The sequence below is a fragment of the Oncorhynchus nerka genome, linkage group LG8, assembly GCF_034236695.1.
Source record: "Oncorhynchus nerka isolate Pitt River linkage group LG8, Oner_Uvic_2.0, whole genome shotgun sequence".
In the NCBI taxonomy this organism is placed as follows: Eukaryota; Metazoa; Chordata; class Actinopteri; order Salmoniformes; family Salmonidae; genus Oncorhynchus; species Oncorhynchus nerka.
The window spans coordinates 28446558-28463606 of NC_088403.1; the positions used below are offsets into that span (position 1 = coordinate 28446558).

The 17049-nt window shown below is 45.9% G+C and overlaps 1 protein-coding gene across 15 annotated transcripts in view; it reads right to left on the minus strand.

The window, feature by feature from the left end:
* The window catches only part of LOC115120621 (CUGBP Elav-like family member 2), a 297017-nt gene extending 286770 nt beyond the window's left edge, over positions 1 to 10247 (minus strand). For 7 of the 15 annotated variants that reach the window (XM_065021637.1, XM_065021634.1, XM_065021630.1 and 4 more), the window contains exon 1: positions 10053 to 10236. In XM_065021637.1, coding sequence (XP_064877709.1) covers positions 10053 to 10105 — 53 coding nt within the window. In that variant the 5' untranslated portion in view covers positions 10106 to 10236. Of the gene's footprint in view, positions 1 to 10052 lie in introns of all 15 variants that reach the window. The other 8 variants (XM_065021640.1, XM_065021639.1, XM_065021633.1 and 5 more) reach the window with 4 other exon arrangements.
* Between the last annotated feature and the right edge of the window lie 6802 nt (positions 10248 to 17049).

Below are 17049 nucleotides of genomic sequence, written 5' to 3' on the forward strand. Positions count from 1 at the left end.
TTTGTTTTGGCTAGCTGGCTGCATAATGTTTTTGTTTTGGCTCGCTGGCTGGATAATGTTTTTGTTTTGGCTAGCTGGCTGGCTGGATAATGTTTTTGTTTTGGCTAGCTGGCTGGCTGGATAATGTTTTTGTTTTGGCTAGCTGGCTGGCTGGATAATGTTTTTGTTTTGGCTAGCTGGCTGGCTGGATAATGTTTTTGTTTTGGCTCGCTGGCTGGATAATGTTTTTGTTTTGGCTAGCTGGCTGGATAATGTTTTTGTTTTGGCTAGCTGGCTGGCTGGATAATGTTTTTGTTTTGGCTAGCTGGCTGGCTGGATAATGTTTTTGTTTTGGCTAGCTGGCTGGATAATGTTTTTGTTTTGGCTAGCTGGCTGGATAATATTTTTGTTTTGGCTAGCTGGCTGGATAATATTTTTGTTTTGTTTTGGCTGGATAATGCTGGCTGGATAATGTTTTTGTTTTGGCTCGCTAACTGGTTAATGTTTTTGTTTTGGCTAGCTGGCTGGAAAATGTTTTTGTTTTGGCTAGCTGGCTGGATAATGTTTTTGTTTTGGCTAGCTGGCTGGATAATGTTTTTGTTTTGGCTAGCTGGCTGGATAATGTTTTTGTTTTGGCTAGCTGGCTGGATAATATTTTTGTTTTGGCTAGCTGGCTGGCTGGATCATGTTTTTGTTTTGGCTAGCTGGCTGGATAATTTTTTTGTTTTGGCTAACTGGCTGGATAATGTTTTTGTTTTGGCTAGCTGGCTGGCTGGATAATGTTTTTGTTCTGGCTAGCTGGCTGGCTGGATAATGTTTTTGTTTTGGCTCGCTGGCTGGCTGGATAATGTTTTTGTTTTGGCTAGCTGGCTGGATAATGTTTTTGTTTTGGCTAGCTGGCTGGCTGGATAATGTTTTTGTTTTGGCTAGCTGGCTGGCTGGATAATGTTTTTGTTTTGGCTCGCTGGCTGGCTGGATAATGTTTTTGTTTTGGCTAGCTGGCTGGATAATGTTTTTGTTTTGGCTAGCTGGCTGGCTGGATAATGTTTTTGTTTTGGCTAGCTGGCTGGATAATGTTTTTGTTTTGGCTAGCTGGCTGGATAATGTTTTTGTTTTGGCTAGCTGGCTGCATAATGTTTTTGTTTTGGCTCGCTGGCTGGATAATGTTTTTGTTTTGGCTAGCTGGCTGGCTGGATAATGTTTTTGTTTTGGCTAGCTGGCTGGCTGGATAATGTTTTTGTTTTGGCTAGCTGGCTGGCTGGATAATGTTTTTGTTTTGGCTAGCTGGCTGGCTGGATAATGTTTTTGTTTTGGCTCGCTGGCTGGCTGGATAATGTTTTTGTTTTGGCTCGCTGGCTGGATAATGTTTTTGTTTTGGCTAGCTGGCTGGATAATGTTTTTGTTTTGGCTAGCTGGCTGGCTGGATAATGTTTTTGTTTTGGCTAGCTGGCTGGATAATGTTTTTGTTTTGGCTAGCTGGCTGGATAATGTTTTTGTTTTGGCTCGCTGGCTGGATAATATTTTTGTTTTGGCTAGCTGGCTGGATAATGTTTTTGTTTTGGCTAGCTGGCTGGATAATGTTTTTGTTTTGGCTCGCTGACTGGTTAATGTTTTTGTTTTGGCTAGCTGGCTGGAAAATGTTTTTGTTTTGGCTAGCTGGCTGGATAATGTTTTTGTTTTGGCTAGCTGGCTGGATAATGTTTTTGTTTTGGCTAGCTGGCTGGATAATGTTTTTGTTTTGGCTAGCTGGCTGGATAATATTTTTGTTTTGGCTAGCTGGCTGGCTGGATCATGTTTTTGTTTTGGCTAGCTGGCTGGATAATTTTTTTGTTTTGGCTAACTGGCTGGATAATGTTTTTGTTTTGGCTAGCTGGCTGGCTGGATAATGTTTTTGTTTTGGCTAGCTGGCTGGCTGGATAATGTTTTTGTTTTGGCTCGCTGGCTGGCTGGATAATGTTTTTGTTTTGGCTAGCTGGCTGGATAATGTTTTTGTTTTGGCTAGCTGGCTGGCTGGATAATGTTTTTGTTTTGGCTAGCTGGCTGGCTGGATAATGTTTTTGTTTTGGCTCGCTGGCTGGCTGGATAATGTTTTTGTTTTGGCTAGCTGGCTGGATAATGTTTTTGTTTTGGCTAGCTGGCTGGATAATGTTTTTGTTTTGGCTAGCTGGCTGGATAATGTTTTTGTTTTGGCTAGCTGGCTGGATAATGTTTGTTTTGGCTCACTGGCTGGATAATATTTTTGTTTTGGCTAGCTGGCTGGATAATGTTTTTGTTTTGGCTAGCTGGCTGGATAATGTTTTTGTTTTGGCTCGCTGACTGGTTAATGTTTTTGTTTTGGCTACCTGGCTGGATAATGTTTTTGTTTTGGCTAGCTGGCTGGATAATGTTTTTGTTTTGGCTAGCTGGCTGGATAATGTTTTTGTTTTGGCTAGATGGCTGGATAATGTTTTTGTTTTGGCTAGCTGGCTGGATAATATTTTTGTTTTGGCTAGCTGGCTGGCTGGATCATGTTTTTGTTTTGGCTAGCTGGCTGGATAATGTTTTTGTTTTGGCTAACTGGCTGGATAATGTTTTTGTTTTGGCTAGCTGGCTGGATAATGTTTTTGTTTTGGCTAGCTGGCTGGCTGGATCATGTTTTTGTTTTTGTCTAGCTGGCTGGCTGGATAATGTTTTTGTTTTGGCTCGCTGGCTGGATAATGTTTTTGTTTTGGCTAGCTGGCTGGATGTTTTTGTTTTGGCTAGCTGGCTGGCTGGATAATGTTTTTGTTTTGGCTAGCTGGCTGGATAATGTTTTTGTTTTGGCTAGCTAGCTGGCTGGCTGGATAATGTTTTTGTTTAGAAAATGTATTTTGCAACGCTCACGCACGCGATGCGAGCGGTGTGGTCAGCATGTAAGGCACTAGAGGCGTCACTACAGACCCGGGTTCGATAACAGGCTGTGTCACAGCCGGCCATGACCGGGAGACCCATAAGGCGGCGCACAATTGGTCCAGCGTCGTCCGGGTTAGGGTTCGGCCGGCCGGGGTGTCCTTGTCCCATCATGCTCCAACAACTCCTTGTTGGTGTTTCCTCCGACACATTGGTACGGTTGGCTTCCGGGCTAAGCGAGCATTGTGTGAAGAAGTGCGACTTGGCAGGGTCGTGTTTCGGAGTACGCATGGCTCTCGACCTTCGCCTCTCCCGAGTCTGTACGGGAGTTGCAGCTATGGAACAAGACTGTAACTACTGGCTACTATTCTGAACTGCGTGTGGTGAGCTTTCTGGAGCCCAGAGCTGCTGAGGCATCAGCCAAATGGGTGAGACTGGAGGAGGAGAAGTCCAGTGACTATAAGACTCAGGCTGGTCCCCAGACTTCACCAGCAGACTCCATCACCATCATCTACCATCCTCAGACCAGCTCCTTCCACCAAGCCATGAACCAACCCTCTCCATCTCCAGAGAGAAGACTTGGCCTCTATTGGTTGACCTGTCATGACACTGATTATTGCTTGTTGTTTTTTTGCTCTTGAACTGCTTTGAGATTCTATGAAAGGCACTATTGAAGTTTAATAGATTATTCACATTATTATTGTTATTATAATACCACCTGTTAGACAGATAACAGATTATGGAATTGGCGTGAGATGTAGGGGGTCCATGGGTGTCTTTTGACTTAATGGTAGGAAGAAGTTTGGTCTAAATCAGATGTTGGGTACTATATTTATTGAATAGAATGTGAATTGTATACATTAAAGGGGCCAAACTGGGTGCAATCAATTTGCCTAATTTTAAAATTACTTTTGAACAAAATAATGTTGCAAGAATGTTAATCTTATCTGTTTCTAACTACAGAAACAATTTCAGAACAATATGTGATAATGATGGGTGTCATGCCCCTCCCCTGTTCGCATTCTCTCTCAGTCTCTTCCTCTCCCTCCTTCGTCTCTCTCACGTTTTTATCCAGCTTGCTGAGGTAAAATATGTAATGATCTTCAACTGATTCCGGGGGTTTGACATGGAAGGATTCATCCCCCTCTCCCCGCACCCCCCTCGTCTGAGCCATTCACACAGAACACTGTATTGTTCGCTTCGTTGCAGTGGCACAATACCCCCCCCCCCCCCGCGTCACAATGCTTTGATTGACAGGGGTCCAGCTGAAGAGTGAATCGCCGTGGCGACCGGAGTCCATCACAGACGAGCAGGTCCAACCGACCTCTCCCCCTGCTCTCTCTCTGTCTACCACCCTGCCTGGTTTGCTCTTCACCTCTTTCCTTTCCAACGCCACGGGTCAGAGTGGCTTCATCACTCTCTCCATTCATCACTTTCACTTTAACAACCCTGTCGCAAAACAATAAACAGGTCATTGCATTACCCAGGCTTACAGTTGATGTTTTGTTTCAGAGAGGCCCTCTTAAAACACTGAGAATAATGCTGAGCACAAAATGTCCATTTCCAAACCAGAACAACTAGGTCCAGGGTTGGCGGCAGGTAGTGGTTAGTGTTGGACTAGTAACCACAAGGTTGCTAGATCAAATCCCCGAGCTGACAAGGTAAAAATCTGTCGTCCTGCCCCTGAACAAGGCAGTTAACCCACTGTTCCTAGGCTGTCATTGAACATAAGAATTTGTTCTTAACTAACTTGCGTAGTATTTTTTTTTAAGGGGGCCTCACTCTCCGTCTCTACCCAGCCTGGTGTCACGTTCTGGCCACACAATGCACATCCATTGGGGTGCTGTCACGACTTCCGCTGAAGTCTGTTTGGGCGGCGTTCGGCGGTCGACTCCTCTACACCAGCGACACATGGGCATTATTACAGGTGCAGATTAAAAGACCCAAGCCAGGAGCACAGGGTGGATTTAGAGTCCGTGTGTGTAATCCTATGACCTGCAGGGGTTAGCAGGCTATGGACACACACATACACACACACACACACTGCAGATTTAAACCGCATCAGACAGACACTGGCCTCAGTAATTAGATAGATAGATTTGTGTCTCGGGGATAAAGCTACATTGAGTCGGATCCACAGTTAACTGGATTAATTAAAACTAACACTGGGTCAAATGCTCAACAACCCCCCTCCCAATCCTCAACAACCCCCCTCCCAATCCTCCAACCCCCACCCTCAATCCTCCGACTCCTTCATCTATACCCAAATCCCCCAGTGACAAAACAAAGTCACATACACTTTCGTTTCCAGACCGGGGCACTTGTGTGGGCGACAGATAATACATTATTTACATGATTGGCCACAGGTGAAAAGACCCTTTGGCTTATCGATGCTGTTATTGGCTGCGCCCCAAATGGCACCCTATTCCCAACACAGTGCACTATTTGTGACCAGGGCCCATAGGGCTCACTGTGTGATTGTATGAACATCCGTTTACGATTTATCATGTCTGAATAATCCAGACTTGAGATCTCTCTGTGTGTGTGTGTGTGTGTGTGTGGGTAATTCAAACGTTCATGCAAAAGTCCTTCCCATTGACGTTAATGCATGATTTATGCAACGCTGCTTGGAGAGGCAGTGCGTCACGCGCACATCTAAAGTTAGTGAGGCTCCGGTCCTAGATCTTTACCTTACACTCCAAAGGGTTTCTACATGAAGACAATAATTGTTTATTGTTAAAAGCTCTCTCTCTCTACTGTCTCTCTGTCTCTCTCTCTGTCTCTCTCGCTCTCTCTGTCTCTCTCTCTCTCTGTCTCTCTCTCTCTGTCTCTCTCGCTCTCTCTGTCTCTCTCTCTCTCTCTCTGTCTCTCTCGGTCTCTGTCTCTCTCTCTCTGTCTCTGTCTCTCTGTCTCTCTCTCTCTGTCTCTCTCTCTCTGTCTCTCTCTCTCTGTCTCTCTCTCTCTGTCTCTCTCTCTGTCTCTCTCTCTCTGTCTCTCTCTCTCTCTGTCTCTCTCTCTCTGTCTCTGTCTCTGGATTATTCCCGTATTGGCAGGCATCACATCCAGCAGTTATTTAACCAGCCCTGTAATAGAATAGAAACCGGACTTCTCCTCGCTCCCTAATCTAATAACAGACCTACCTTGTCATTGCTCCGTGTGTGTGTGTGTGCGCGTGCGTGCTAAGTGTAATTCTGGATGTAATCGGGTGGAATTAATAAGCATGCCGTTTCTCATTATGGAATAACTGTGCTGCTCTTCAGAATAGGAGAGGCTGACTACGAGAGCAACAGACAGGCTTTACACCACACAACAACGCTTTGTTACACGGATAAACTGTGTTTTTGTCTGGATGCGATACCTGTGTGTGTTCGTGTGTGTGTGTGTGTGTGTGTGTGATAAATGTATGATAGTCAGATGGAAAGGCTGCAGCAGCCACACCATGGAGTTGATCAGATAAGGATGAAGTAAGCTGAGGTCCAGCCAGAGGACCAGGGGACCAGGGGACCGGAGGACCAGAGGACCCAGGGGACCAGGGGACCAGAGGCCTGGAGGACCCAGGGGACCGGAGTACCGGAGGACCGGGGGACCAGAGTACCAGGGGACCAGAGGACCCAGGGGACCAGAGGACCGGGGGACCAGAGGACCAGAGGACCGGGGGACCAGAGGAGGGTGCAGATGTCCACATCCATCTGGAGCAGCAGGCAGATTATCGTTAAGACACAGATCGAGAACCTTATATATAATACTATGTTTCGGTTGAAATCGGCACATTCAGTACACGTTGGTTTTCTAACAGTCTTCCATATGAAAATGGTATTATTCTTCAGCACCACTCACCTCCACCCAACCTCCCCTATCGGTCACACATCAGATACATCATATCAAACTAACTTCAGTAGATGTATTTCCTATTAGATCTTCTGGAATGTGTCCTCTGACAACAGCAAATGAACCCACGTTCCGTACAGTGCAGTGGGCATGATGGACGGTCATATGCTGAATGCTCCCGGAATGAGAGCAAAACCATATGGATGTGAGACCACATAATCTCAACAAACTAAATCAGAAGCTACAGTGTACACCACATCCAAGATAATACAGTGTACACAACATCCAAGATAATACAGTGTACACCACATCCAAGATAATACAGTGTACACCACATCCAAGATAATACAGTGTACACAACATCCAAGATAATACAGTGTACACCACATCCAAGATAACACAGTGTACACAACATCCAAGATAATACAGTGTACACCACATCCAAGATAATACAGTGTACACCACATCCAAGATAACACAGTGTACACCACATCCAAGATAACACAGTGTACACAACATCCAAGATAATACAGTGTACACCACATCCAAGATAATACAGTGTACACCACATCCAAGATAATACAGTGTACACCACATCCAAGATAACACAGTGTACACAACATCCAAGATAATGGAGAGACTGTACTTCTTTCGTCCTGCATATTATCCAACCACACAATAACACCATGCACAAATCATACCACGCCACGGGGAGTGCTGCTAATTGTATGTGACGGAGTTGTTTGGGACTGTCGGTGTCTTAATGGTATGTGTTTGTATGTTAGTGAAGTATGTGTGTGTGTGTGTCTGTCGGAGGTGATCCTCATTAGGGAGATGCGGCTGTGCCTCGGAGAAGAAGCACAGAGTTGCTTCATTATAATACACTAAGCTAACAGTGAAAGAGAAGAGACAGAACGAGAGAGAGAAAGACAAGGGGGAGATAGAAGAGGATGTGTGTGTGTGTGTGTGTGTGTGGAGGGCCAGCCCTAAGCTGGTCTTTATTAAGATGCTCAGTCTTGAGAGAGGGACAGCTGCTCCTGCAGCTAATCTAAAGCAACAGAGGTTTAATAAAGAGAGAGACAAATACCCCTTCATCACTCCCCTCCTCATCCTCTCCCCTCTTCCTTCATCACTCCCCTCCTCATCCTCTCCCCTCTTCCTCCATCACTCCCCTCCTCATCCTCTCCCCTCTTCCTTCATCACTCCCCTCCTCATCCTCTCCCCTCATCACCCATCTCTCATCCTGTCCTTCAACAAACAGATTACATCCCTCAATGATCGGGGCCCGCCCTCCACTTACCAGCGCAGTGTGTGTGTGTGTGTCCACTTAGAAAAGAGAGACTATTTCATTCACACATTCAAAAGTTGACTGAAAGGTTAAGAATTCCATTCCTGATATACTCATCAGAAGTACCAACTGCCTACATATTACAAAGATTCTCGATCACCCAGAGGGGCGTCCTGGTTAACCAAACAGATCAGTGGAATAGGAAAGACGGGAAATAGCCTCCGTAGAGAAACAGTGGGTCATCCTCCCCATCTTCACCTTTTAATGTGAGTGTGTACAGGTCAGTGCCACAAGCCATTTCATGCCCCAGGCTCCATGGGGCCATCACTATAAGGCTAGACTGACATCATTCCGTCTTCACAGGCTCACAGTCACAGCAGCAATAAGCATATTCTTTAGGGTTCCTGTGATAAAAGAGATATATTCCTGATTTATTGATGAGGAAATTCTAGTAAGTAGTAAGGAATATGTAAATAGGGAATGATAAAACAGAGGACTTTTTGAGCTCTGCATGAGATTTCTGGAGCATCGTGCTCCATCGTCACTGTGGCTTCTCAAAAATAGAATTTCAGAATCAGAACTAGACCATGTCTGCTGATGAGTCCGTCGAGGGAATTATCATGACTTATTTAGTATTAAGTCTTCAATATTCAAATTCCAGCATTTAAAAGTCACAAATGCCGACTAAAATGTCAAATGACAGTGAATGCATTAATAGACATTTTGCAGGTGTAGGCTATTAGATGGTAATATGAAAGGTTAGGGTAGAGTGTTAGTGTAGCCCAGAGCCATATATATTGGTGTAGCCTATATTAGTGGTGTAGCTGTAAGACAGTCCTGGAGGAGGGAAACAGAGAGGAACTGAGCAGAGGAACACAGGTGCAGGCATAGCTGTGGGAAGTAGTTTGGGGGTGGATGTCGCTAATACAGGACTATTAAAGCCCCAGTGGAAAAATACTTTTGTGGAAAAATATTTTTTTCAGAAACATTTGATTCCCCCCCCCCACAGATTTTTCAGGTGGTGCTGTAAACACCCATCAGCACCCCTACTTCCAGCGGCTCTGAGTGCAACTAGGTTATTTTCTCAGCTAGCTTCACAACATTCCTTCAAGAAATTACCCTGCTGAGAACTATAATGAAAATAGGCTACACATTGCTCGAAAATGTGATGTGAAAACTTGAAGCAACAAACGTTTTTATTCCTTCAGGAGGTGCAGAGATGGAGTGGAGAAACTCAACTTCCATTGTTAAGCTAACAATGTTGTGTTTAAAAAAACTTTAAAAAACATGCCATGTTTTAGGCTAAACTGTAAATGACAGTTTTTCATAAACAAAAGAGAGCTATGTGACGGGGATATAATAAACGTACAATAAATGTCCACTCGATGCATCCTTTGCAATATATACGTTGCCTATATGACTCCCAAGGCGTTGTGATAACGCAGCTCTCAAAGACAGTAGTCTAGGCTAAGACGGGTCGGTGAGGATGATGATGGTGCCCATAGTCTACAGTAGGTATCGGCAACTGTAAATTGTTGAGGAACTTTGGGGTCCACGGTGCGAGAGGGAAGATCACCAAGGGTTAATAAGATGGAGGGCTGATGAGCAGCTTGCATTCGTCCGACACGACAGCAGAAAGAGAGGGGGAGAAAAGAGAACAAGAGCTTTACCGAAACAGGACCCGACATCGCAACAAAAAAATTAAACTGCCGAGGGCGCAGTATTGCTGCTGTACTGCAGGTAGCATTGCTAATGTACCTGTAGACTTCCAGTCATTGTTAACAATGGCTCGCAAAACTACCACTAACTTCCTTTGTCGGCCTACTGCATGCAGAGGCATACACATGTTATTCACGAGTTTATTTGACTCTGGATAAGTGTAAAGGGGATAAATGCCAGAATAACGCGTTATCCCTTTAAGCCAATGTAATGCAAGTGGGCACGTCCGCAGAACAAATCGCTACATCCATTCACCAACCCTTTGCCCCCCGCGTCCCACCCAGCACCGCACGTTGGGTCTCACAACAATTCCCTCCTATCATTTCTGCTGCATTCACAAGGCGAGCTAGAAAACGGGACGTGGACTTACCTTAACACGTTCCAGTTTTTCAGTGGGTCCAGGTCTGAAATGATAGAAACCATTGTTGACTAGCTAGCAGCACTGGGCGCGATGGCTGAACAAAAGCGGCGAGAGCTGTACTCCGTCTGCAAATGACAGTAGCGCTAGGATGCAACTCGTCCTACTTCTTGGTTGTGTGATAAGCGCTGTCGTAGCTCTCTCCCTCCGCCCCCTGCTGAAAGCCTGCGCTCTGCCGCTACCCACAGCGACCGATTTCTCCACTTCTCCAGCCATCCCCAAAGCCTCATAAAACAACAATATAATCCTATACAGAACAAATTAGTGACTATTTATTCAAGAGCACTTTTCATCCAAAGCACCGGAAATTGTGTATTTACAATAATTACCTAGGCTATAATATGTAATTATATTTGCCCAGAAATAACATGACATATGCACACAGCACATCCTGTTCAACTCGTTATTTTAAATAGGCCAGGTTCACTTAGCCTAATGATTATCGACAGGGATACCATTAGATCACACAAATTGTTATTGAATGTGTCCTATTTCAATTGGTATCTGTGGTAGACTTGCCTGCATCATCTGTCCTGCTAGACTTGATTTACATTCAAATCAATGTGCAAATTCATATCATACACAATGTAATCGGGCAAAAAAAAGCTTATCCTCAAACACACAAATGATAGGCCTAGCATAACATTGGCTATGAACAGATAAGAAATTCCATGAATTGTTATTACAGGTGGCCCAATAGGCCTCATCGCAAATATTCAGAGAGGTAGACACTGCATCTATAAGTTATGTTCAGTAGTAGCCTGCTTATCTAATGGAGCAGGGAAAATATACTGTGTTAGGCCATCTCCATCTATTTTCATTAGGCCAAAACACTGTCATTGCTCACTTCCTGTCTCTGACACAACCACATCCTGTTGATGAAAGTCAACTTTCCTCTCTCCCCTCTCAACCGATGTGACGCTGCAGCACAGTATGACTCTAGGCTGCAACATGGCAAAGGACCAATGTGGAAAAATAAAAAAAGGATGTCAGGTTTTTGTTTCTGGCCACATTATCGGTTATGACACAACGTGGCGGTCTGCAAGGACCTTGACACAGATATCATCCCAGTTCAACACAGCATTTTGGTTGTTGCTATTTCTTTGTTGTGTACTTTGTTGATTTCTCAAAATACCACTACACGTAGAAAAAAAGAGTTCCAAAGGGTTTTGTCGGCTGTCCTCATAGGAGAACCCTTTTTGGTTCTAAGGAGAACCATTTTTGGTTACAGGTAGAACCTTTTTTGCTTCCAGGCAGAACCATTTTGGGTTCCATGCAGAACCCATGGGCTCTACCTGGAACCAAAAGTGTTCTACAAATTGTTATCCTATGTGCACATCTGAAGAACCCTTTTAAGTTCTAGATAGCACCGTTTATCTAAGAGTGTACATAGAGCCTAAGCTTTATTAAAGACTTGATTCAACGGACCTATTTCATCACAGGGAGTAAGGATACGGAAAGGCACCATGGTTCTCTTTCATCATATGAAAACACATGCAATATAATGACTCCCATCCAAGACAACCACTTGCAGGTCTGAATGATCAAATAGGTGTAACTTAGCAATATGGTAATAGCTCCACCGATGCGCCTGGTTGGCTAGGAGGGGTTCCCACCATGGTCTTTGAGATCTGCAGAGGGAAGACAAAAAATGTCCATGTTATTATGTGCATTTATATTGTACGTTCCTGCATTCACTACTACAGTCCCTCTGGGTATATGTCTGCTAAATGACCTACCTAAACTGTTTTCATTTGAAACTTCAGAAGTCTGTGGTTCTCTAACCTTGCACATCTTGGAGTGGTTATATAGCACATGTACTGTATGTAATTGTGAATGACATACACACTCCCTCCAATAGGGTAGAATAGCAAAACAGTGTTCTCAAGGTAAAGACATAACAGTAATCCAAAACTACAGCCTCCCTCTCTCACCAGCGAGAGAGACGATGCTTTAAATAGACTGAATTGAACATCTGCAGACTTCAGACTCCGGGAGGAGGAAGGAGAGTTGACAGCATCTCTCTCGTTCTCTCTCCCTATCTCTCTATCTTTCCCGCTCGCTCGCTCCCTCTCACACACACACACACACACACACACACACACACACACACACACACACACACACACACACACACACACACACACACACACACACAACACACAACACACACAGCAACAGATCAATCAGGTTGGCTCTTCACCAGCACAGTTTTAATTTCTGCATAAAATCACGATAGTGGGCTTGACGTCTTAGGTGTTCACGTATCTAGTCTGACACTAACACGCAAATGCACACACACACACGCGCACACACACACAGCGGCAGGTAGCCTAGCGTTTAGAGTGTTGGGTCTGTAACCGAAAGGTCGTTGGTTGGAATACCCGGGCTGACAAGATGAAAAATTGATGGATTAGCCCTTGAGCAAGGCCCTTAATCCTAATTTGCTCCAGGGGCGCCGTACTGCTATGGCTAAAATAACACATTTCACGGTATCTATCTAGTGTATGGGACAATATAACATATCTTTTTTTCATTTTTTCAAAAACATTTCCCTCTGGCACTTTTCTTTGAAACATTCAGGCCCACCAGAAGAGAGAAGCCTGAGGTTTATGACATCAAACACATGTCATGTGCAATTCAAATCTTAACAAGGCGACTGCATCTCCAAACCACCCACGGAATATAGATTCCCATTTTACCTCAATTCATTTAGGGGGTCGGAAAGGAGGGAAAAAACGAGGCAGAGGGAGAAAACGGATGTGGATGAAATAAATATGGGGGGATTATTTCATAAACGACAGTGTTTCCTTCTCTGTGTAAGCCATTTGATCCTGTCAAATATGCCTAAAGCTATACACCCACATGAACATTGTCTGAAAAGGCTCCATTTATGAGAATCATTCCCTTCTAAACAACAAGGGAACAGTTGGCTGAGCCGCTTCAGAGCCACAGCCTTCCCGAATCAGGATGTCGGGGAGATAAAACCCGGGGAGACGCAAATTAGATTTCAATCTAACGCAAATGGCTCACAAACAGTCACACACACAAGAGAATGCCCCAATAAACATGTTTGTCTGTCTGTTTGTTCTACGCCACAATCAGGGAACGCTAAATTGTGGGCAGAGAGGGAGAGAGATAGTGAGGCTTCTTATCTGGTGTTAACCTGCTGTATGCCACAGATATAGAATAAATAGAGACTTTTCCCCCCCCCATCTGTCGTCATGCGTATCTATATTTCCATCTCACTCTGGCGCAGTTATCGGGGAGGTTGTGCCGTGCTGTACTACAGGCGAGTGTGTGTGTGTCTCCGTGGAGAAACATCGGGTCCAGTGGAGACCGGTGTGAGGTCTTAACACCTATAGTGTTGTGTTCCAACACACAGATGAGTCTGAGCCAGTCAATCTGGGTAGGAAGATGTCAGTTTGCCACGGGGGGGTCATCCTCACACAACGCCTACCCCTCTCCTTCACACACTTGTGTCTAATCATCTCTGGAGTAAACAGACGACGAGTGCAGATCCTCTATAGAATGGTTGCCTGGCTAGTGAAAATGTGTATAGTGTTTGTAGCCTGTGGTTGTCAATGTATGTGTTGAATAGAACTTCCGCACTCAACAACCCGGTCGCATTCCGCTTCGCTCCACAGGTAGTATCACATTTTCATTTCATTTCATTACAGCTCCACAGGTAGTATCACATTTTCATTTCATTTCATTACAGTACAACGGTTTGATTTGTTTGATCCCTGTAGACCATAGCTACATAGCTAGCTACAATCTGGTGGTCCCAGCCGACCCACGTCCAGGTCTCCGGTAGCCTCTGGAACTCAAAGATAATTGTGCCTCCCTCCAGTCTAGAGCGGAAACATTTTGCTACTCCTAGGTTAGCTAGCCAGCTATTGTCGTCATTCTCTTTTCCCCTTACCCATCTGTCAACGTAATTCCATGCTAATCAACAACATCCTTATCATTTATCGCTTAGCCAGCTATCGCTCCAGTTCTGGGCGAAACCTTACCTTTGACTCATTCCTCTCTGCCCCTTCTTTCCACTCTCTCCTCTTCCATTCCTATCATCTCTTCCCTCTGCTCAAACCTTCTCCAACCTATCTCCTGATTCTGCCTCCTCAACCCTCCTCTCCCCCTATTCTGCATCCTTTGACTCTCTATGTCCCCTATCCTCCAGGCCGGCTCGGTCCTCCCCTCCCGCTCCGTGGCTCGACGACTCATTGCGAGCCCACAGAACAGGGCTCCGGGCAGCCGAGCGGAAATGGAGGAAAACTCGCCTCCCTGCGGACCTGGCCTCCTTCTTTCCACTCCTCTCCTCTTTTGATCCTTTCACTCCCTCCTCTCTACATTTTCCTCTTCTGTCTCTGCTGCTAAAGCCACTTTCTACCACTCTAAATTCCAAGCATCTGCCTCTAACCCTAGGAAGCTCTTTGCCACCTTCTCCTCCCTCCTGAATCCTCCCTCCCCCCTCCCCCTCCTCCCTCTCTGCAGATGACTTTGTCAACCATTTTGAAAAGAAGGTCGACGACATCCGATCCTCGTTTGCTAAGTCAAACGACACCGCTGGTTCTGCTCACACTGCCCTACCCTGTGCTCTGACCTCTTTCTCCCCTCTCTCCAGATGAAATCTCGCGTCTTGTGACGGCCGGCCGCCCAACAACCTGCCCGCTTGACCCTATCCCCTCCTCTCTTCTCCAGACCATTTCCGGAGACCTTCTCCCTTACCTCACCTCGCTCATCAACTCATCCCTGACCGCTGGCTACGTCCCTTCCGTCTTCAAGAGAGCGAGAGTTGCACCCCTTCTGAAAAAACCTACACTCGATCCCTCCGATGTCAACAACTACAGACCAGTATCCCTTCTTTCTTTTCTCTCCAAAACTCTTGAACGTGCCGTCCTTGGCCAGCTCTCCCGCTATCTCTCTCAGAATGACCTTCTTGATCCAAATCAGTCAGGTTTCAAGACTAGTCATTCAACTGAGACTGCTCTTCTCTGTATCACGGAGGCGCTCCGCACTGCTAAAGCTAACTCTCTCTCCTCTGCTCTCATCCTTCTAGACCTATCGGCTGCCTTCGATACTGTGAACCATCAGATCCTCCTCTCCACCCTCTCCGAGTTGGGCATCTCCGGCGCGGCCCACGCTTGGATTGCGTCCTACCTGACAGGTCGCTCCTACCAGGTGGTGTGGCGAGAATCTGTCTCCTCACCACGTGCTCTCACCACTGGTGTCCCCCAGGGCTCTGTTCTAGGCCCTCTCCTATTCTCGCTATACACCAAGTCACTTGGCTCTGTCATAACCTCACATGGTCTCTCCTATCATTGCTATGCAGACGACACACAATTAATCTTCTCCTTTCCCCCTTCTGATGTCCAGGTGGCGGATCGCATCTCTGCATGTCTGGCAGACATATCAGTGTGGATGACGGATCACCACCTCAAGCTGAACCTCGGCAAGACGGAGCTGCTCTTCCTCCCGGGGAAGAACATGATCTCGCCATCACGGTTGACAACTCCATTGTGTCCTCCTCCCAGAGGGCTAAGAACCTTGGCGTGATCCTGGACAACACCCTGTCGTTCTCAAATAACATCAAGGCGGTGGCCCGTTCCTGTAGGTTCATGCTCTACAACATCCGCAGAGTACGACCCTGCCTCACACAGGAAGCGGCGCAGGTCCTAATCCAGGCACTTGTCATCTCCCGTCTGGATTACTGCAACTCGCTGTTGGCTGGGCTCCCTGCCTGTGCCATTAAACCCCTACAACTCATCCAGAACGCCGCAGCCCGTCTGGTGTTCAACCTTCCCAAGTTCTCTCACGTCACCCCGCTCCTCCGCTCTCTCCACTGGCTTCCAGTTGAAGCTTGCATCCGCTACAAGACCATGGTGCTTGCCTACGGAGCTGTGAGGGGAACGGCACCTCAGTACCTCCAGGCTCTGATCAGGCCCTACACCCAAACAAGGGCACTGCGTTCATCCACCTCTGGCCTGCTCGCCTCCCTACCACTGAGGAAGTACAGTTCCCGCTCAGCCCAGTCAAAACTGTTCGCTGCTCTGGCCCCCCAATGGTGGAACAAACTCCCTCACGACGCCAGGACAGCGGAGTCAATCACCACCTTCCGGAGACACCTGAAACCCCACCTCTTTAAGGAATACCTAGGATAGGATAAAGTAATCCTTCTCACCCCCCCCTTAAAAGATTTAGATGCACTATTGTAAAGTGGCTGTTCCACTGGATGTCATAAGGTGAATGCACCAATTTGTAAGTCGCTCTGGATAAGAGCGTCTGCTAAATGACTTAAATGTAAATGTAAATGAATTGGTTTATGTTTGTTGTGCCCCTAGGAAACTGTAATAAGAGCTGACTCTAAATGAGCTATCCTGGATGAGAGTAGGTTTAAGAAGACACAATGAAAAAGAGGGTGAAGGTTTCCGAATTATTGAGGTAAGAAGGTTCTGTATTTAGCTGGAAATAGAGGAGGAGAGGTGCAGCATCATTATTTAGGAAAGAAGAGAGAAAATATACATTCGGATGATAGAGGATAGGAGGGAACGAGGGACAAGAGAGCAAGAGAGATTCAGGAAGAGAAAAGAAGAGCATGATGGATGGAGCCAGAGAGAGAGAGAGAGAGATAGAAAGAAAGATAGAAAGATAGAGTGGGAGCGAGAGAGAGAGAAGAGATGGAGGGATATATTTAGAGCTGTTCCTAATCAACTCCTCTGTCAGAATCTGTCTGTGGGGGTGCGATGGCAGAGAGAGCGACACAAGTTCAACAATAAAAATCAATATGCAACCCACTCAGATACTGAAAACAATCCGCACTCCGTATGTGTGTGTGTGTGTGAGAGAGACAGAGAGATAGAGAGAGAGAGAGAGAGAGAGAGAGAAAGAGGGACGGGAAGACAAACAAATGCCCTATTTCATCGGGTACTCTACACACATAGCTACA